The sequence below is a fragment of the Aquarana catesbeiana genome, linkage group LG08 (assembly GCF_042186555.1).
Source record: "Aquarana catesbeiana isolate 2022-GZ linkage group LG08, ASM4218655v1, whole genome shotgun sequence".
NCBI classification, from domain to species: domain Eukaryota; kingdom Metazoa; phylum Chordata; class Amphibia; order Anura; family Ranidae; genus Aquarana; species Aquarana catesbeiana.
In genome coordinates, this window is record NC_133331.1 from 281,715,921 (window position 1) to 281,736,925 (window position 21,005).

A 21,005-nucleotide genomic window follows, 5' to 3' on the forward strand; every position below is an offset into this window, starting at 1 on the left:
TTTAATTTGTTATAACAACAAATTGTTTGCATTTTTCATTATTTTTATTCATTTATTTTATTTTTTTTATAAAAAGCCCCACCATAATCCTCAGCACCAGGCCCATGATGTTCTTAATCCAGCCCTGGAGAACGAAGCCATCATCTAACAGGAAGTCGGATCACAGCAGCAAATTAAAGAAGGAATATAGAGGAGGCTGAGAGCAAGAGAAGAAACTTGTCTGAGTTAAAGCAGTTGTATTGCCCGCTTGGTGATTTGTACCTACAGGTAGGCCTATAATAAGGCTTGCCTGTAGGTAAAATGAATATCTCCTAAACCTGCACGGTTTAGGAGATATTCACCCTGCATGCAGCCGCTGACATCAGCGGCACATGCACTCTGAAGGTCCGGCGTATCGTGCCGGAACTCCAGAGCTCCTTGCCGAAATGCAGGGCATCCACGCGCATGCACGGGAGTGACGTAATTGTGGCTCCAGCCATTCACAGTCCCGGAGCGAACCCAGAATAAATGTAGAGGGAACATGTCAGCCCCCTCAGTAGTGACCGGGCACTGCTGTGGGGGCTTCGTTCTAAGGTAAGTATTTCAAAATATTATGCTATTGTCTTGCAGGTTTTCTTTTTTTTTCAGCGGTTTACTACCGCTTTAAGTATGCATAATTTAGAATAGATTTTTTTTTTTCTTTTTAAACCAGAGTTTAGTGTCCCTTTTTAACCACTTTATTATAGTCAGCCATTGCCATCCACTGCAATACTGAACCCGTGCTTTTTCGAGAGCAGTAGGCCAGTCTTATTCAGAGCTCTTGATATGGTTGTCTTGTGCACCTTTACTCCGGACTCAATCACCGTCTTTTGTAGCTCCTTCAAAGTGACAGATGGTCTCTCAGTGGCTTCCCTCACAAGCCTTCTTCTGGTTTGCTCTGACAGTTTTGAGGGGCGACCTTTTCTAGGCAGCGTCTCGGTGGTCTGATGGACCTGCCACTTCTTTACGATGGAACGAACGGTATACACTGGAACATGTAGACACTTGGATATCGTTTTGTACCCACTTCCTGAAGTATGCAATTCTATTACTTTATCTCTCAGTTCTCTGGAATGTTCCTTAGGTTTTCTTTTCACAGCTATAAGACAAATTGTGTTCTTGTCAGGCAATTGCTTTTACTTTTGAATTAATAAATATGTAAAAAATAAAAAATATACACACACACACACACTATCTCACAAAAGTGAGTACACCCCTCCCATTTTTGTAAATATTTTATTATATCTTTTCATGTGACAACACAGAAGAAATAACACTTTGCTACAATGTAAAGTAGTGAGTGTACAGCTTGTATAACAGTGTAAATTAGCTGTCCGCTCAAAATAACTCAACACACAGCCATTAATGTCTAAACCACTGGCAACAAAAGTGAGTACACCCCTAAGTAAAAATGTTCAAATTGGGCACAAAGTGTCAATATTTTGCATGGCCACCATTATTTTCCAACACTGCCTTAACCCTCTTGGGCATGGAGTTCACCAGAGCTTTACAGGTTGCCACTGGAGTCCTCTTCCACTCCTCTATAACAACATCATGGAGCTGGTGAATGTTAGAGACCTTGAGCTCCTCCACCTTCCGTTTGAGGAGGCCCCACAGATGTTCAGTAGGGTTTAGGTCTGGAGATATGCTTGGCCACTCCATCACCTTTCCCCTCAGCTTCTTTAGCAAGGCAGTGGTCGTCTTGGAGGTGTTTCTGGGGTTGTTGTCATGTTGGAATACTGCCCTGCGGCCCAGTCTCTGAAGGGAGGGGATCATGCTCTGCTTCAGTATGTCACAGTACATGTTGGCATTCATGGTTCCCTCAATGAACTGTAGCTTCCCAGTGCCAGCAGCACTCATGCAGCCCCAGACTATGACACTCCCACCACCATGTTTGACTGTAGGCAAGATATACTTGTCTTTGTACTCCTCACCTGGTTGCCACCACACACGCTTGACACCATCTGAACCAAATACGTTTATCTTGGTCTCATCAGACCACAGGACATGGTTCCAGAAATCCATGTCCTTAGTCTGCTTGTCTTCTGCAAACTGCGGGCTTTCTTGTGCATCATCTTTAGAAGCCATTAAAACCAATTTGATGCAGTGTGCGGCGTATGGTCTGAGCACTGACAGGCTTACCCCCACCCCTTCAACCTCTGCAGCAATGCTGGCAGCACTCATATGTCTATTTCCCAAAGACAACCTCTGTGCACTCAACTTCTTTGGTTGACCATGACGAGGCCTGTTCTGAGTGGAACCTGTCCTGTTGAAACGCTGTATGGTCTTGGCCACTGTGCTGCAGCTAGTTTCAGGGTCTTGGCAATCTTCTTATAGCCTAGGCCATCTTTATGTAGAGCAACAATTCTTTTTTTCAGGTCCTCAGAGAGTTCTTTGTCATGAGGTGTCATGTTGAAACTCCAGTGACCAGTATGAAAGAGTGAGAGCGATAACACCAAATTTAACACACCTGCTCCCCATTCACACCTGAGACCTTGTAACACTAACGAGTCACATGACACCGGGGAGGGAAAATGGGTAATTGGGCCCAATTTGGAAATTTTTACTTAGGGGTGTACTCACTTTTGTTGCCAGCAGTTTAGACATTAATGGCTGTGTGTTGAGTTATTTTGAGGGGATGGCAAATTTACACTGTTATACAAGCTGTCCACTCACTACGTTACATTGTAGAAAAGTGTCATTTCTTCAGTGTTGTCACATGAAAAGATAGAATAAAATATTTACAAAAATGGGAGGGGTGTACTCACTTTTGTGAGATACTGTATGTATGTTGTATGTATGTGTGCGTGTATATATATATATAAAATTACCCACACATACTATAAAGAAAGTAAGTCACACTTTGTTTCATGTACTAATCGATCCTCCACATCAAAGCGGGCTCCCACTATTCCGACAAAACAATATAAATAAAAAAAAAAAGAGATGCGATATCCAAATGATGCAAAAAATTCATTACAAAATTTTGACTGGGAAGTAAAGAATTTTTGCATAATTTAGATAATGCATCCCTCTTTTTTCATTTGTATGTATATATTTATTGTAAATATTGTAAAAACGTATTATAAGCTTTTTTGTAGGAAACAAATGTTGTTTTTTTTTTTTTTAAATCAGCGCAAGGAATGTTACTTACATTTACACTGAAGTGCTGCCTTTGTCCTCTGCACCCACAGCAGTAATCCTCTGGTGCTGCAGGAGTTAATAGTGCCGAGGGACCTGTTGTATATACTGATCAGGAGAGGTGACTATGCCCACCCTTTCCACCCCTCTCCTCCATTCATAGAAGCTGTACTATAGCTTATTATATGAATGAAAAACAATCTATGAATAGAGGAGATGGATCTTTTATTCATCTGCCTGTCCTCCAGTCATAGATTGTTTTTCATTCATAGAATGAATGGAGAAAAAGGTGGCAGAAAAGACGGGCATAGTGGGCACTCTTGAAGAGTGCATGTGATAGGTCCCCCGACTCTATTAACTCCTGCAGCACTGGAATATTACAGCAGCAGGGTATGGGAGGTGAGCAGAGGATTTCAGCTGTTACAGCCGACATAAGCACAATGAAAAACTTAGGTAGGTGATGTTACTTGTACTGATTTTGTAAAAAACATGATTTTACTCAACTCAGGTTTCAAATATGTAGCAGTGCCCCCAGTGGGGTCGCTGCGTGTTTCAGCATCCACACATCACCCTGCTTGGTCAGACATCCATTTTAGGCACACTTTCTCCAGTCAATGAACAGTCTCTTGCTTTTTTTTGTTGTTTTTATTAGGGGATTAGACTTGGATGGGGGAAAAGGGACATGGGGTGCCAAAGGATTAATCCTTCTTAGTAGAAATAAAGGTAGTTGAATCCAAATTGACAGTCTCTGCTACTGCACATCTCCTCCAGCACACTACTTGAGATCACTTGCTTGCCTCTACTGTCCAATTCTAGATTTCTGTCACCATTAGCACATGGCTAGGCCTCACTCTGAATAAGTCCTAACATTTTCCTAGTAGCCATTTGCAGGCGGCGGTCTGCAGTCCCCTCTGTAGTAGCAACCATTTTAGATGACAAAGATACAGGTAATTGTGCTGATACTTCGTGGACTACTGCTCACAGCACGTCTGATGCAAATCCTGCCAACCCTCCTGGCTGCAGCGACTTGACTTCAATGACACCACAGTCTCTCCATCTGGCTCCACATCCAATCCTGGCATGTCTCTCCCAGAGCTTCTCACTGTGCTTCTCACTCACTGACCCTGGCATGGATCCCTCCTCAATGACTTTCCTGGCCGTGCTCCCCGCTGTCTTCCTCCTGCTCCTGTTCCAGGACACCTCTCAATGACCGTGTAAAGAAAAGCTCCTCCCAGCTTCCAAGCTCCAGGCCCGAGGTACTCACCCCCCCCCCCAAGAAAGGGGGTCCCTCAAAGGGCCACCACAGCTTAACACGCCATCATCTCAGTTCTTCCACCCGACAACTCCTCCCCCAGCAGGCTGACCATAGGTATATATAGGAGGCCTGCCCCCTGTCAATCCTAGTTGGGGATTGGTCAGGGCTCCCAAATACACCCTATCTCACTCCAGCACTCTGCCCTGCCTCTCTTCCAGAATGTTCTCACTTGAAACAGAGGAGGCGCCCAAGAGCTGAGGCACATGTCAGTCACCTGCTGCTACACTAAACCACTCCCTTGCCCCCAGCTCTAAAACAAACAGGCCTAGCTCATAGCTAGGCCTGCCTAAATTTACCTGCACTGGCAGCAAAAACACAAACACTACTCTAGCACCTACCTACCTAAGGTAGAGGGTGCTACAAATAAAACTGACCTAAGACCATTAAAGTTTTTAGAGTGATTTGAAATAAACCTATAGTGTTACTTCAGCATAGGGCTGATCAATATGTTGGCATTATTAAAAGGATCAAGATATTCAAACCAGCAAAGGGAAACTGTAAAGTGGATAGAACAACCAAGTCTGTAAGCTCATCATATTCCACCTGTTGACATATCACTTTTGGGTGGACTGATTCTTTAACCGGTTCAATACAGGGCATTTTCACCCCCTTCCTTCCCAGGGCAATTTTTAGTTTTCAGCGCTGTCGCACTTTAAACGACAATTGCACGGTCGTGCGACGTTGTACCCAAAAAAAATTGATGTCCTTTTTTCCCCACAAATAGAGCTTTCTTTTGGTGTTATTTGATCACCTCTGCGGTTTTTATTTTTTGCGCTATAAACAAAAGAAGAGCGACAATTTTGAAAAAAACAATATTTTTTACTTTTTGCTATAATAAATATCCCAATTTTTTTTTTTAAAAAACAAATTTTTTCCTCAGTTTTGGCCAATACGTATTCTTCTACATATTTTTGGTAAAAAAAAAATCGCAATAAGCGTATATTGATTGGTTTGCGCAAAAGTTATAGCGTCTACAAAATACGGGATAGATTTATGGCATTTATATTTATTTTTTTTTTTTTACTAGTAATAGCGGCGATCGCGATTTTTTTTTTGTGACTGCGACATTATGGCGGACACATCGGACACTTTTGACACATTTTTGGGACCATTCACATTTATACATCGATCAATGCTATAAAATTGCATTGATTACTGTGTAAATGTGACAGGCAGTGAAGGGGTTAACCACTAGGGGGACACAAGGGGTTAATTATGTTTCCTAGGGAATGATTCTAACTGTAGGGGGCGGGAACATACAAGGGGAGGAGACCGATCAGTGTTCCGCTGTACTGGGAACACAGATCGGTCTCCTCACAACTGACAGGACGTGGATCTGTGTGTTTACACACACAGATCCACGGTCCGGCCCAGTTAATGGGCAATCGTGGGTGCCCGGCGGACATCGCGGTCGCCGGGCACACGCACCGGGCCCCGAGCAATGCGGCGGGCGCGCGCGCGCCCCCTAGGCGGCCGGGAAGCCCAGGCCGTCATATGACGTCCACCCAGGATGGGAGATCCCATCTGTGGACGTCATTTGTCTATGGCCGGGTAGGGGAGTGGTTAAAGGGTAGGTTCACCTTTACAAAAAATCTGTGAACTTACACTTACGTCTAGGTTGTGCTTACTCACTGTGGGGAAGGTGCTTTGACTAGAGGAAGGCAAATAACCGTGTTCTTGCTTAGCACAAAATCAGTACCTTCCCCTCTGACAGAAAGGCAGTCTGCCTTGTTTACATAGGCAGACTGCCGTTCTGCTTGCGTCCCGTACGATCAGCGGGTCCCGGTCCTTTCTGACGTGCTACCATGTGTTGCGCTGAAAAAAAGTAGGACGTGCTCCACTTTTTTCCTACTGTAAACCAGCGCATACCAGCACAACACACCAGTGTGAACTGCTCACATTCTCCTTATTTTTTACAAGACCTTTCACTGGCTTGTGTTGAAAAAAAAGAGCCAATGCATTTGAAGCAAATGAACCCTCATTCTTTGTAAAGTATGAAAACAGTGCACAGTGCAGCCCCCTGGATCAAATGGAAGCAGAATTCTAAGGGCTTATTCACACTAGTGGTTGGGGGGGGGGAGTAAAACCTTGCAGTTGTGCATCATTTTTAATCCCCCCCCCCAACTGCTACCCCCTTGAGCTGCAGAGGCAGTGGACAGGGGTGTACATACAGTATGCTGCAGCTGCTACGCTTTGAGAGACCCCAGAAAGTGTGTGTGTGTGTGTGTGGGGGGGGGGACTGTTCATGTCTCTTGGCTGGTAACACACAATGGGGGTTATTTACGAAAGGCAAATCCACTTTGCACTACAAGAGCAAACTACAAGTGCAACCTGCACTTGAAATTGCACTTGGAAGTGCAGCCGCTGTAAATCTGAGGAATAGATCTGAAATGAGGGGAAGCTCTTCTGATTTTATCATCCAATCATGTGCAAGCTAAAATGCTGTTTTTTATTTTCCTTGCATATCCCCCTCTGATCTACAGCGACTTTACTTCCAAGTGCGCTTTCAGTGCAATTTCAAGTGCACTTTGCACTTGTAGTGCAAAGTGGATTTGCCTTTTGTAAATAACCCCCGATGACATGTTAGGAGGCGAGAATCCAAAGGTTTGTCTCTATGGGTGCCTAATGTTTATGAGTTCTACCAGTGGGCTGAAGGCAGAAGGCTGCGCAAACAAGTGCAAAAAATGCTCATCTTGCTATGAAGTGTGAACCAAGTAGATAAGATGGTTGTGACTGAACAAGGAAACAGACTTATTTCAGCATTAGTGTTTATTACTCACCTGTGCTGATATCTGGAAGAATTTCCTCCTCTGGATTACCCACTTCAAATGTCTCTTGTGCTTCCTCTTTAATCCTCACATGTCCTCCTTCCTCCTCCTCAGGTTGGACATCTGCTTGAGTCTTTCTGGTCTCTCCGGGGTCTGTGAATAAAGATGGTAGTAAAGCCCCCTGTACTGAGATGTATGATAGACCCCAGAGAGTGTGTGGGGGGAGACTGGTCACGTCTCTTGGCTGGTAACACACAATGACATGATGTGAGGAGGAGAGCCGGAGTCTAATAGAGGCTGATGTCTCCTGACTCCCCCACTGGGCACATACTGTCTCCCCATTACTGTCTACTGACTGAGGAGGGGGGAGAAGAAGAGATTGTTGTTGTGACTGAACAAGGAGAATCTGGGACTCTTCCCTGGATTTAGTGTTTATTACTCACCTGTGCTAATCTCTGGAGGCATGGCCTCCTCCTGACATGGCTCACCACCCATCACAGACGTATCTTCTGGTTCCTCTTTTACTTCAACTTTAATGGTAATCATATTTTCATCCTAAGTAATAAAAATGGGAGAAAGTGGGAGACTGAGGGGTGCTGGGGGCACTGTGGCAGGTTGTAGGGCAGTGTGGGACACTGTAGGAGATTGGGGCCACTATGGAAGGATGGAAGATCTGCAGTAGACTAGGGGACACTGAAGAGAACTGAAGGGGGTTGGAAGATCTGCGAATTAAAGCTTAGAAAGAGGGAGGTTGTGGCCATGGCCAGATGGTTTAGAACCACTGATATTTACTGTACTATTCATAAGACTTATTCTAAGTACCTGATAACAGTGAAAGGCATTGTGACGTTCCTGTGTGGAGTCCCGGGAATACAGAGGACTTGGACACCTCTCTGGGGGATTTCTGTTACTGGATCCATCTGTAGGAAATGCACACACTGACTGAATACATTGTTTCCAGGTCTTTATATCAGGATGTGTGTATCTAGGGGGATCCTCAATACTCTTCTCTTACCAGGTGATGTGAGGAACGGCCGGTTCTCCATCATTGCATTCTTATGTCCTTATAAACACTCTCCAATGTATCTCCAAGTCCGTACTTAGAATAACAGCTGCTTCATAATGTGTAAACTGCAATTGACTGATGAAATGAAATCAGTGCCAAGTCAATATTAAAATAAAATGTAAAACACATTTCTAAAACATCTGCCTAAGACCACACACAGTTTGCTAGGTATGAAGCTCTGTATGGACGGCTGTAGACCCCAGTGGTATATTGGGTGTGCAGGTACCATCCAACTGTTCTTTGGTCACCATATTTCCTGATAAACCCAGAAACTTCTTTTATGTTGTTGTAAAAAAACAAAAAGAGGAAGAGCCCCCTGTGAGACAGTCTGCCACCCTACTAAAGTGGAAAATTTGCAATAGTTACAAGAAGCAATTCTTGGTTTCAGAAGTGGCTGAGATAGTAGACCAGTCTGATGGAAAATGGCTGGATCAGGGCACTATCATCTTCATGTCTATTGGTACATTTGATTAGAATTGGACTTTGGATATGGTTACCTGGTTGTGGCGGCCAGTCCTGAGCTATCCTCTCTGTGCCAGAAATGTACTGTGGATATTTCTGGACTGGACGATGATGACTGGATGGAGATTTGGGATTTTCCCTTCTCTCATTTCGTTTCAGCCAGAGACAAAATGTTTCAATTTAAAATTTTGCATAGAGCCTATTACACCCCACACAGACTCCACAGGATGGTTGCCTCACTTCCCCCTAGATGCTGGCGCTGCCCAAACCAAGCAGGTGACTTTTTTGACATCTTTTGGGCCTGTCCGGCTATAGTACAATATTGGCTAGATATACTGGAAGTGATTGGTCGCATGACACAGATAACTATACCTCTTGAATTATGGTATTGTCTGCTTGGCCTAGTAGAACCGCCGGCTGCGACAGTGGCCAAGAGGACTCTTGTTAGTGTCCTGTTTTATGCCCGCAAAGCAATAACAATGTGCTGGAAGTAAACCTCCCTTCCCACATTGTCCTTCTGGATGAGGTTAATTAACACTAATCTACCCCTTTACCGTTATACTAATAGGGGGTGTAAATTCCAGAAAATTTGGTCTTGCTGGCTGAAGGATGCCTCCATGGCCGCAATGGTAGCGGATGATGTACATTAGAGACTCAGGCGTTGCCACAGTGCCCTATATAGGATTCCAATAATGTGTTACTCATGCTTTACTCCTCTGCATGCTGTTTGAGCTTTAATTTCCATGTACTGCCCTTATATTCCTCCCTGAGGTTTTGTTTTTTTCTATCAATGTGTATTTTCATTGTTTTATTTTGGACCATTTATGTGCGGCCCTGCCCCTGCGTTGCCAAATTTGTGTGTTTTATGTACTATTAAAAGCTCAATAAAAAAAATTTTACAAAAAAATATATAAAAATATAAAACACAACAAAAAAGGAATTTGACTTTGGAGATTGGAAACAGAATACAGCTTTTCAACGCAGGACTCCCTTTTGAATTCCTAACCACTTATGTAGGTGTATACAGAATACAGCCCAAGCACCATTACTCTCAGAGGAGCTAACCATCTAATGTTCTAGATGTCAGGGGACTTGCAGGGAGATGGAGATTTGTGGAGGTGACATGATCCCTCCACCCAGTCCACACAGAGGGGTCGATTTACGAAAACTGGAGAGTGCAAAATCTGATGCAGCTCTCCATAGAAACCAGCTTCCAGGTTTTTCTGTCAAAGCTTAACCAATTCCAACTGTATATATAAACATCATTACTTTGACGTTATAATTCGTGGTTATGGCAGCAGATAGCTGCCATAACCCTGGTATATTTTTTACACAGTAGGCGATCCTTTTTCAGATAAAAGGGGTAATGGCGGTGGGTTTGCCACGGGATCACTTTTATGGACGACCCCCTGGTCATTTTCCCAGCTTACCGGAGACGTCGGTAGTGGCAAAAATGATCTGACCTTCTGGTGGAAGGTAATAGACTGGTTTGGCAAGAACGATTCTTCATGAATCCATGCTGATTACTGCTAATGATAGCGTTCTCATTACTAAAATCTTGTATATAGTCTCTTATCATCCCCTCCAAGAGTTTACAAACATACAGGAACTGTGATCTTTGTAATGTTCTAATAAACCTGTGACATTGGGAGCATGGAACATGCAGGGGTCATGAGCATCAAAGCTAAAGTTGTGGTTCCATTGTTTGGTCCTGGCATGGAGGGAGCGGCTATATCGTCGGAAACTTATGGAGAATAGGTAGTCCTCTTGATTAATGTTAGACTAACTGGTCTGTAATTCCCAGGGATGTATTTTGGGCCCTTTTTAAATATTGGTGCTACATTGGCTTTTTTCCAATTAGTTGGTACCATTCCAGTCAGTAGACTGTCAGTAAAAATTAGGTCTTAGTTCCCTAAGTACCCTCGGGTGCAAGCCATCTGGTCCCGGTGATTTATTAATGTTAAGTTTCCCAAGTCTAATTTTAATTCTGTCCTCTGTTAACCATGGAGGTGCTTCCTGTGATGTGTCAAGGGGATAAACACTGTTTTGGTTACTGAAGCCCCCCGATTCCCTTGTGAAGACTGAGGAGAAGAATAAATTCAATACCTTCGCCATCTCCCCATCTGTAACCAGATGTCCTTCCTTATTCTTTATGGGGCCAATATGGTCTGTCCTCCCATTTTGACTATTTACATACTTAAAGAATTTCTTGGGATTTTTTTTGCTCTCCTCCGCTATGTGTCTTTCATGTTCTATCTTAGCCGTCCTTAGTGCACACTTACATATCTTGTTGCATTCTTTATAAAGAACGTGCTGATGATGATCCCTCAACCTTGTATTTTTTGAAGGCCTTCTCCTTTGCTTTTATATGCATTTTTACATTGGAGCTAAGCCATCCAGGACTTTTGTTCGCTCTTTTAAATGTATTACCCAATGGGATGCATTGGCTAATGCCCTTATTTAATATGCTCTTAAAGCAAATCCATCTCTCCTCCGTGTTCTTTGTTCCTAATGCCACGTACACACGAGCGGACTTTTTGACCGGACTGGTCCGACGGACTTTCGACGGACTTCCAACGGACTTTCCGAATGAACAGACTTGCCTACACACAATCACACCAAAGTCCGAAGGATTTGTACGTGATGACGTACGACCGGACTAAAATAAGGAAGTTGATAGCCAGTAGCCAATAGCTGCCCTAGCGTCGGTTTTTGTCCGTCGGACTAGCATACAGACGAGCAGACTTTTCGATAGGAACTGGGTCCGGCGAAGTTCCGACGTAAAGATTTGAAACATGTTCCAAATGTAAAGTTCGTCAGATTTTCGACCGAAAAAGTCCGCTGCAGGACCGATGAAGCCCACACACGGTGGAATAGTCCGCCGGACTCGATCCGTCGGACCAGTCCGGTCAAAAAGTCCGCTCGTGTATACATGGCATAAGATTTTATCCCAATTTATGCCTTCTAGCAAGGTTTGTAGTTTAGGGAAGTTGGCTCTTTTGAAATTCAGTGTCTATGTATTCCCCTTATGTTTCCTATTTGTGTGATTTATACTGAAGTCAATTGACCTGTGATCGCTGTTACCTAAATTGCCCCGGCGATGTCCTCCGGCGGCTTGTGATTGACTTGTACATAGTCAGAATGGGGAAATGTAAACAAGGCATTTCCTCGTTCTGACAGGTGACATGACAGTGGTCGTGAACAGTGATCTTTGTCATGTCCCAGTAAGCCCCTCCCCCCCACAGTTGGAAACACTCATAGGGAACACAGTTAACCCCTTGATCACCGCCTACTGTTAACCCCTTCCCTGTCAGTGACATCTATACAGTAATCAATGGCTATTTTTAGCTCTGATCGCTGTATAAATGTCACTGGTCCCAAAAAAGTGTCAAAAGTGTCCGATCTGTCCACCACAATTTCGCAGTCCCGATTAAAAATCGCAGATCACCGCCATTACTAGTAAAAAAAATAATAATAATAAAAATGCCATAAATCTATTCCCTATTTTGTAGACGCTATAATTTTTGTGCAAACCAATCAATATACGCTTATTGCGAATTTTTTTTTACCAAAAAAAGGAGAAGAATATACATCGGCTTAAACTGATGAAGAAATTAGTTTTTTTAAAAATAAATGTGGGATATTTACTATAACAAGAAGCAAAAAATATTGTTTTTTTTTTCAAAATTGTCGCTCTTTTTTTGTTTATAGCGCAAAAAATAAAAACCACAGAGGTGATCAAATGCCACCAAAAGAAAGCTCTATTTGTGGGAAAAAAAGGACGTCAATTCTGTTTGGGTACAACGTCGCATGACCGTGAAATTGTCAGTTAAAGCAACGCAGTGCCGTATCACAAAAAATGCTTTGGTCATTAAGGGGGTAAAACCTTCTGGGGCTGAAGTGGTTAACTGAACAATCTGAAGTTAGCAGCTGATTGGCTGCCATGCACACCTGCACCAGATTTTGCACTCTTCGGTTTTAGTAAATCAACCCCAGAGTGCTGGGACCCTCTTCTCTCATAATAAGAATATAATCATTATTCTCATTACCCTGTCTGGGCAGACACTCTCCAGCCTGAAACCCCATCAGGATTCTTGAGCAAAAACTGCCTCTCCTTGGTCCTCCTCTGGTGTACAACGAAATGGCCGCTGGTCCTACCTGGACATTTCTTCCTCTAGTGGCGCAGTAAGTATTCATCTGAGGGAACGTCACTTCCGTTACCTAAACTGACAGAACACAGGTGGTGACAAAGAGCTGGGTTTTTAATGCAGAGCCAGAGCCACCACTAGAGGGTGGTGTTCCATCAGATCAGGCGACCCGTCAGATTTTGTAACGGAAGTGAGGTTCCATCACAGCCATCTTGGTACACTCCGCACTCAGCCACACTAAGCCTACAGTCTGAAGTCGCCAAGCGGACATCTTTTTACACCCACCAAAGTCTTGCATTTCACACTTATTTTTACCAGTAAACTAAGCTTATATCATGAAATACAGTATTTAGAAGTCCGTGACACTGTTTTGATGTTGAATTTTAAAAGGAGCGGCAAGCCTGCTGATCTCACAGGTTTGGTAATCTGACAGAAGTCCGCTGGTTTTAAAATTCAACATAAAAACAGTGTCACAGACTTCTAAATACTGTATTTGATGATATAAGCTCAGTTTACTGGTAAAAATAAGTGTGTAATGAAAGACTTTGTGGGTGTAAAAAGATGTCCGCTTGGCGACTTCAGACTGTAGGCTTTCTGCGGCTGAGTGGGGGGTGTACCAAGATGGCTATGATGGAACGTCACTTCCGTTACAAGATTTGTTGGGTCGCCTAATCTGACAGAACAGTGGCAGTCTGCCTTGGAAGAGCAGGAAGTGTTCTCAGTGCAGGACGAGGCAGCTGCCATTTTCTTGTAGACCAAAAATGGAAGAAGGAGGGGGAATTTCTGCTCAAGAATCCTCCTGGTGGGGGTGTGAGGCTGGAGAGTGTGTGCCAAGTAAGGAAGAGGTAATGAAATAATTTCTTATTATTATGAGAGGAGGTGAAGAGGAGGGGATCCCAGCACTCTGTGTGGACTGGATGGGGAGGATCAAATCACCTCCACAAATCATTTTCCCGCTGTCCTCTGATGTGTAGAACATTAGATGGTCAGACAAAGACTTTATTAGAAAGCCACAACCCATGTAGTCTTTATTTAATCTTGATCTAATAATGAGAGGTCTTCTACTATGCATAGTTTTTTTGGAATGCCATAGAACTAAACCCTCCTCTCCTTAAGGCTCAGTTCAGACTGGTGTGATGCTGGAAACCCTGCAAGTTTCCCGCATCGCACCTGATTCGTCGGCAGTACACACTGCCCTCTGCGACCCGTTGTGGGTGTCAATACAAAGTTAATGACACCCCCAGATCTATTTGCAGATCACAGTGCGAACTGTGAATTCGGACAGGAATCAGAACACCCATGCGATCCCATTCTGGTGCGGACAAAAAAAAAAAAGGGTCCAGCACAAGTTTGGTCCGAATGTGATGCAAATTCAGCCATACAGTTTGTATATAAGTTGTCCCAATTGTTTGTTCCAAATTCACTGGGCATTCCTTACTCCCTATACCCCATCCAAGTTCAATCCCCTCAATGAAACATAAAGACAAAGCTAATGGACTGTTTATTGCCTTGGAATGTCTGATGATTGAATGCTGGGCTGGGCAGGGTGACAGGTGGGCCACAACACTTAGCAGCCCCTACGGGGGTACCGCTACATACATTGCATCAAAATATTATACAGGTCCACCCTAAGCAATATATAGTAGCCGATGTATGTTTTTAATGTCCAGGATGAAAATATGATTGCCGTTAAAGCTGAAATGAAACATGAAACAGAAGAGTCGTATGTGAGTGGTGATGATCCATGTAAGGAGGAGGAGGAGATCCCTCCAGAGATCAGAACAGGTGAGTAATAAACACTAAATCCAGGAAAGTGTCCCAGATTCTCCTTGTTCAGTCACTACAACAATCTCTTCTTCTCCCCCCTCCTCTGTCAGTAGACAGTAATGGGGAGACAGTATGTGCCCAGTGGGGGAGTCAGGAGACATCAGCCTCTATTAGACTCCGGCTTTCCTCCTCACATCATGTCATTGTGTTACCAGCCAAGAGACGTGACCAGTCTCCCCCCACACACACTCTCTGGGGTCTCTCATACATCTCAGTACAGGGGGCTTCACTCTCATCTTTATTCACAGACACCAGAGCCAATCAGAGAGACATCAAAGCTGAGGAGGAGGAGGAAGAAGGACATGTGAGGATTAAAGAGGAGGAAGAGCCATATTGGAGTAGTGATCATCCATGTAAGGAAGAGGAAATTCCTGTAAAGATCAGCACAGGTAAGTAGTAAACAATAATTACGCAAAGAGTTCAAAGTGTAATTGTGTAGCTGGAAGAAGGAGGGCATGTCCAGGAGTCAATCAGGTGTTAAATATGCTGCAAGGAAGATGCTGAGAGGAGAAGAGAGCAGAGTGGAGCAAGCCATAGATTAATACATTTTCTTTCCTTCCATCACAGGTGGAGCACAGGGAGCTTTCCTGGCCAGCAGAATACAATGATTATGGCTAGCAGCTATAGCTACGGGCAGTAATCACATGCTAACAATCCAACAGGCTAACTGTACCCATATCGATTGATGGATCGACTTGGGTACAATTAGCCTGGCTATAGATGGATTAAATATCGGGCGATCTCCCTGCTGAACAAGCCAAGATTTGATCCATCTGTGATCGGCTTAAGAAATATGTTGTTGTCAGCATACTGCTGTTTATTCACTGCTCACTCAGCAGTATTGTGGAGGAGATGACACCAATGTATTCTTAACTGCAACAAAGTGGCTGTGCTGTGAGGCACAACTGTGTGGATCTCAGGTCTGGCTGGACAGAAAAAAACTAGCAAATAAATTACTACCATTACCATTACTAGCAAATAAAATAATAGTAATAAAAATGCCATAAATCTATCCCTTATTTTGTAGACGCAATAACTTTTGCGCAAACCAATCCATATACGCTTATTGCAATTTTTTTTTTTTTTTTACCAAAAATATATTTTTTTTAATTTATTTTTTGTGATATTTATTATAGCGAAAAGTAAGAAATATTGTTTTTTTTTTTTTTCAAAATTGTCGGTCTTTTTTTGTTTATAGCGCAAAAAATAAAATTCGCAGAGGTGATAAAATACCACCAAAAGAAATCTCTATTTGTCGTAAAAAAAGGATATCAATTTTGTTTGGGTACAACGTTGCATGACCGCGCAATTTGACAGTTAAAGCGATGCAGTGCCGTATCAAAAAAAATGGCCTGATCATTAAGGGGGGAAATCCTTCTGGGGCTGAAGTGGTTAAAACAACTTTTTTTCTTGGACTAGAAAAATAATATATTTCCATATTCCATGTTGGGTCATGCAGTTTTCCATTCCTGAAAATCAGTTCAGTAAGTCCTATTCTCCCTCTACGGCTTGTTTCTTTCAGATGGACGATACATTAGGTTTGACATAGAGCAAAAACCATTTGACTCACCTGATGATGAAATGCAAGGCCATGAAGCCACCTCTGATTCTTCAGAAGAAATCTTAATTACCCCAAATGTCCATCTAGCACCTCACTGCGTAGCGCTATCATCGAATCCCTTTATGCACGGGGGGACCACCCCCCGTCCTGACACTCATCACACAGCTCACAAAGGGAATAAAGTACTCATGCATTCTGACTCTGTTAAACGATCTACTAAAAAAGCAGAAGGCAACCCAACCCAGAAGTGCCGTACTTGGAAGAAGCAGTACTCATGTGCCGAATGCGGAAAACGCTTTAAACAGAAGTCAACACTTATCACACACGAAAGAGTTCACACAGGGGAGAAGCCATTTTCATGTTCTGAATGCGGCAGATGTTTTAAACAGAGATCAACACTTATCACGCATGAAAGAGTTCACACGGGGGAGAAGCCTTACTCCTGTTCCAAATGCGGGAAATGTTTTTCGGACAAATCTACCCTCATCCGTCATGAAGTGGTTCACACGAGGGAAAAGCCGTATTCTTGTTCCGAATGCGATAAATGTTTTTCCCATAAATGGTATCTTATTTCTCACAGAAAAATTCACACGGGAGAGAGGCCATTTCCCTGTTTAGAATGCGGGAAGTGTTTTCCTGTAAAGGACAGGCTTACAAGGCACCAGATGAGTCACACTGGGGAGAAGCCTTTCCCGTGTTCTGAATGTGGGAAGTGTTTTGCCGACAGAAGCAGCCTCAGGAGACATCAAAAAAGCCACACTGGGAATAGACCGTTTCCGTGTTCTGAATGTGAGAAGTGTTTCATTCATAAGTCGGCTCTTGTGCAGCACCAGAGAACTCACACAGGGGTAAAGCCATATTCATGCTCCATGTGTGGGAAATGCTTTAGACAGAGGTCAGTTTTTGTGGCTCATGAAAGAATTCACACAACTGAGAAGCCAGTTCCTTGAGCATGGGAAAGGTTTTGATTGAAATTCTTGAAAATATCTTATGAATTAGGTGGTGATGTGCACCTGAAACATTATAAATGGGCAAATAATTGTGCACAGTGGACCATCACATCTACCATATGACCAAAGTCAAATGGACACCTGATATATCCAGCGAAGGGTGCAGATCCTACTACAGCATAAAAAGACATTTAAACCAATTGCACTTCCAAACTTGTGGCAACGGTTTGGGGAGGTCCTTTTCTGTTCCAGCATGATTGCACCCATAAAGCTAGATCCAAAAAAGACATGGCTTGACTAGTTTGATGAGGAGAAACTGGGTGGCCTGCACAGAGCACTGACCTCAGCCCTACTGAACACCAATGGGATGAATTACATAGTTAAACTAGTTGAAAATAGTCCATCCAGTTCAGTCAACATAGAAAAGAACACACACAAATAGAAAACCTCCATATACGCTACAGTAAGTCCCCTACATACGAACAAGTTTCGTTCTAAGAGCATGTTTGTAAGCCAATTTGTTTGTAATCAAAGTACCCAACCAACACGATTGGCCCAATAAATGCCTAATAGGTTTATAACACATTTCACACAAATAATACATGGAAAAAAAGGTTGAAATAAAGGTAAAGTACTGTATACAACAAAGTACGCAGAAGCACAACCACTTGTAGAGGATTCATGTACTGTATAAGAATGTATGCCAGAAATGTGAACTAACTCAAATGTTTGGACATACAAACGCATGTTTGTATCTTTGAAAGTTCATCTGTAGGGGGACTAACTGTATCCTAAACCCACAGTTGATCCAGAAGAAGGCAAAAAAAAAAAAAAAGCATGATCCAATTTGCTCCAGCAGTGGGGAAAAATTCCTTCCTGATCCCCCAAGAGGCAATCAGATATTTCCAGGATAAACTTTACCTATAAAATATCAGTATCCAGTTATATTATGTGTATCCAGGAAAAAATCCAGGCCTTTTTTAAAACAATCTGCTAAGCTGGAGAGAACCAGCTCTTGAAGGAGTCTATTTTTTACTCTGAAGAAGCCTTTCCGTATTTGGAGGTTTCATCTCTTTTTCTTCAGATGCAAAGAGTGCCCCCTTGTCCTCTGTAATGACCTTAGGGGGAATAACTCAACACCAAGTTCACTATATGGACCACTTCTGTATTTGTACATGTTGATCATATTCCCCCTTAATCTCCTCTCCTCAAGAGAGAATACATTAATTTTCTCTAATCCAGTGATGGGGAACCTTGGCATCCTGGATGTTTTGGAACTACATTTCCCATGATGCTCAACTACACTGCAGAGTGCATGAGCATCATGGGAAACGTAGTTCCAAAACATCTGGGGTGCCAAGGTTAGCCATCACTGCATCTTTCCTCATAGCCAAGCTCATCCATGCCTCTTATTAGTTTGGTTGCCCTTCTCTGAACTTTCTCCAGTTCCCCCGATATACTTTTTGAGAACTGGTGCCCAAAACTGAACTGCATATTCCAGATGAGGTCTTACTAATGATTTGTACAGGAGCAAAGTAATCTCTCTCTCTCTCTCTCTCTCTCTGCAGTCCATACCTCTTAATTGAAACACCAAGTGCGAGCCAGGGCTTATAGTCCAACATCAGTGCCTGGACTCATAATTGCTCTTACTGTATGGCTAAATGGTCACAAATTCTCGTGGAAAGCATTCCTAGAAGAGTGGAGGCTGTTGTATCTGCTGTAGCTGCAGTGGGGTGCACTGCGAATTTATGGTTTTGAGGTAGGATGTCCAACAAACTCATATAGGTGTGATGGTCAGATTTCTACAAACTTTTGGACTAAGGCTTTCACACAGGCGGCATCTGTTCCGATCAGCAGGGGACTCTAGAACAGAGTCGGAGCCAAACAGAACAGATGTCACTTTTGTTTTGCCTTTATGAAGCTTTATATAGACCCATGTCTATGGTCAGGTGGATGTCAATAAATGTGTGCCAATTTACATCCTTTTATCTGCAGTCTGTCACGTTTAGGTGTGGGAAAAATGCAGAAAAGATGCACATAAAACCTTTTTTCCCTTTTTTTTGGACTTAGAAGAACATAGAAGAAATTGGATGTAAAGGTAAGCATGTTGGTTTACATCTGTCTGTCCATAGCCTAACACTGAGCCTTTATTCAGATCCACCTAAAACAACGTCAGGCTGATCCGATTAGAACGTTTGCTTCATTATCGCTGCTGGATTTTCTCGTTTATTCAATATCATGGAGATGGTTTTTCACAAACATTTAGAATCCTTGTTGAACTGGCATAAAAAGACTGTAAACTAGATATCACAAATGGAGAGGAACCTTGGAACGAAGTTGTACCTTTTCACCAACTGCTGTACAGTTTCTGAATTATCACTATTTTAGAAACAAGTTTTTATGATTTGGAAATGTTATTGTGGACGCTGTCACTCCTGTAGTCCTGAACTTTTCTCTTCGGAGGTGAAGCTAAACTTCAGGCAGATTTAAAATGTCATCAATCTGAACCTGCTATGTATTCATTAATTCATAAATGTATTTTCATGTCAATAATTTTTATTAAAGAATTTTATGTAACAATGTGTTCAAAAAGATGATATGAAACAAACACACTACCAGCCCTTGAGTGTTAAAGAACATAGTATAACGCAGGTGCATCGCTTAAAACCAAGAAATCAGATTATAAAGTCCAATTTACATATAATTGATCAGTCCATATAAAAGCATTCTCAATCCTGCTTCAAGAATAAGTTGAAAGGTGGCAATCAATATGGATAGATAGAAGGAGTATCCAGAAATGATCCGTCACCAGCACCCGTTCACGCTGCCTCTTACTCCTCAATGTGGATCCCCACCAAGGAAGGTCAGACAAGCATGTTCAAAATGATCCTGGAATGGTTTCACTGGAATTGAATCACCTGGCTCGTCCTAATAAGATGCTCCTCCACTGCCCACGGTATCTTTAACACTCCCAAGAAAGTATAGAACGATAAAAGGGGCATATCATAGTGTAGTATTTTCCACGTAGTTTATTGATTAAAAAGTATTTCACTCACTTGTTATAAAATCAAATCAGGCATCAATGCAGAGAAACTGAAGTTTTCAATCATCAAAATGGTCAATGCGTCATGAAGTCCTTCCTACACGTTTCGTCATCAATGACGTCGTCAGCCTTGCAGCGCCCTTCAGATCGGGGAAATCTCCAAAGTACTAAAATCACCTCTGTCACCATGTTATTTAAAAAAAATCTAAAAGATAACTCACAAAATAAGAGTAACTATCTTAAAAATGATCAAGGGAAATACTCCTATAGCAAATAGGGGAAGAATACTCCTATAGCAAATGAAGAAATCTTGTCTGTCAAAGCATGTCAGTTAGCATGTATCTGCTGCAATTTGCTAAAGGGGCCCTGCATTGGCACCCACACGGCTGTCAAATTGGCAGCAGCCGCTGCATCCCAACTAAAATGAATGGAACTACCTGCATATGGATGCTCAAACACCTGTGCATTCCTGTGCGGGCAAACATGACCCTTGCATGGGCATACCCTATAGTACACCCAAGTAAACAAGGCCTAACACTTTTGTATTTTATTGGATTTTTTTTTAGATAAAGAGGTGCCAAAGGTGATGCAGGAGGCTGGGGCGCTCGCTTGCTTTTTGTCATTTTAGTGTTGAAAACAAACTGTAATTTTGCCCAGTCTTTTTTACAACTTTGGAAGGTAATGTAGGAAGGAAATTGTAGACTCT

The 21,005-nt window shown here is 42.7% G+C and overlaps 2 protein-coding genes across 5 annotated transcripts in view; one reads left to right on the top strand and one right to left on the bottom strand.

Annotated features, from left to right (window-relative positions):
- LOC141104662 (uncharacterized) overlaps nucleotides 1-19,836 on the top strand; it is an 81,480-nt gene extending 61,644 nt beyond the window's left edge. Inside the window, exon 9 of the mRNA XM_073594329.1 lies at nucleotides 16,573-19,836. Coding sequence (XP_073450430.1) covers nucleotides 16,573-17,256 — 684 coding nt within the window. The 3' untranslated portion in view covers nucleotides 17,257-19,836. The remainder of the gene's footprint in view (nucleotides 1-16,572) is intronic.
- LOC141104640 (uncharacterized) lies at nucleotides 694-13,053 on the bottom strand. 4 transcript variants are annotated; one of them, XM_073594301.1, is made up of 6 exons: nucleotides 12,929-13,053; nucleotides 8,258-8,383; nucleotides 8,065-8,180; nucleotides 7,686-7,797; nucleotides 7,255-7,395; nucleotides 694-1,117 (listed from the first exon to the last, which is right to left on the bottom strand). In XM_073594301.1, the coding sequence occupies exons 2-6, from the start codon at nucleotides 8,289-8,291 to the stop codon at nucleotides 726-728; spliced, it is 795 nt and encodes a 264-aa protein (XP_073450402.1). In that variant the 5' UTR covers nucleotides 8,292-8,383; nucleotides 12,929-13,053; the 3' UTR covers nucleotides 694-725. The 4 variants fall into 4 exon arrangements, with proteins under 4 accessions (XP_073450402.1, XP_073450404.1, XP_073450401.1 ...); XM_073594303.1 differs by having other exon boundaries at nucleotides 8,065-8,162; nucleotides 12,929-13,051; XM_073594300.1 differs by having other exon boundaries at nucleotides 12,820-12,991.
- Nucleotides 19,837-21,005: the final 1,169 nt, after the last annotated feature.

Excerpts from the sequence above, each read along its gene's own strand:
- LOC141104640 (XM_073594301.1), bottom strand. The coding sequence starts at position 8,291 with ATGATGGAGAACCGGCCGTTCCTCACATCACCTG. Across the intron at positions 7,396-7,685 it reads GCCTCCAGAGATTAGCACAG|ACCCCGGAGAGACCAGAAAG; the intron begins GTGAGTAATAAA and ends CTTTATTCACAG. Across the intron at positions 1,118-7,254 it reads TCTTCCAGATATCAGCACAG|CTGTGAAAAGAAAACCTAAG; the intron begins GTGAGTAATAAA and ends TTTGTCTTATAG.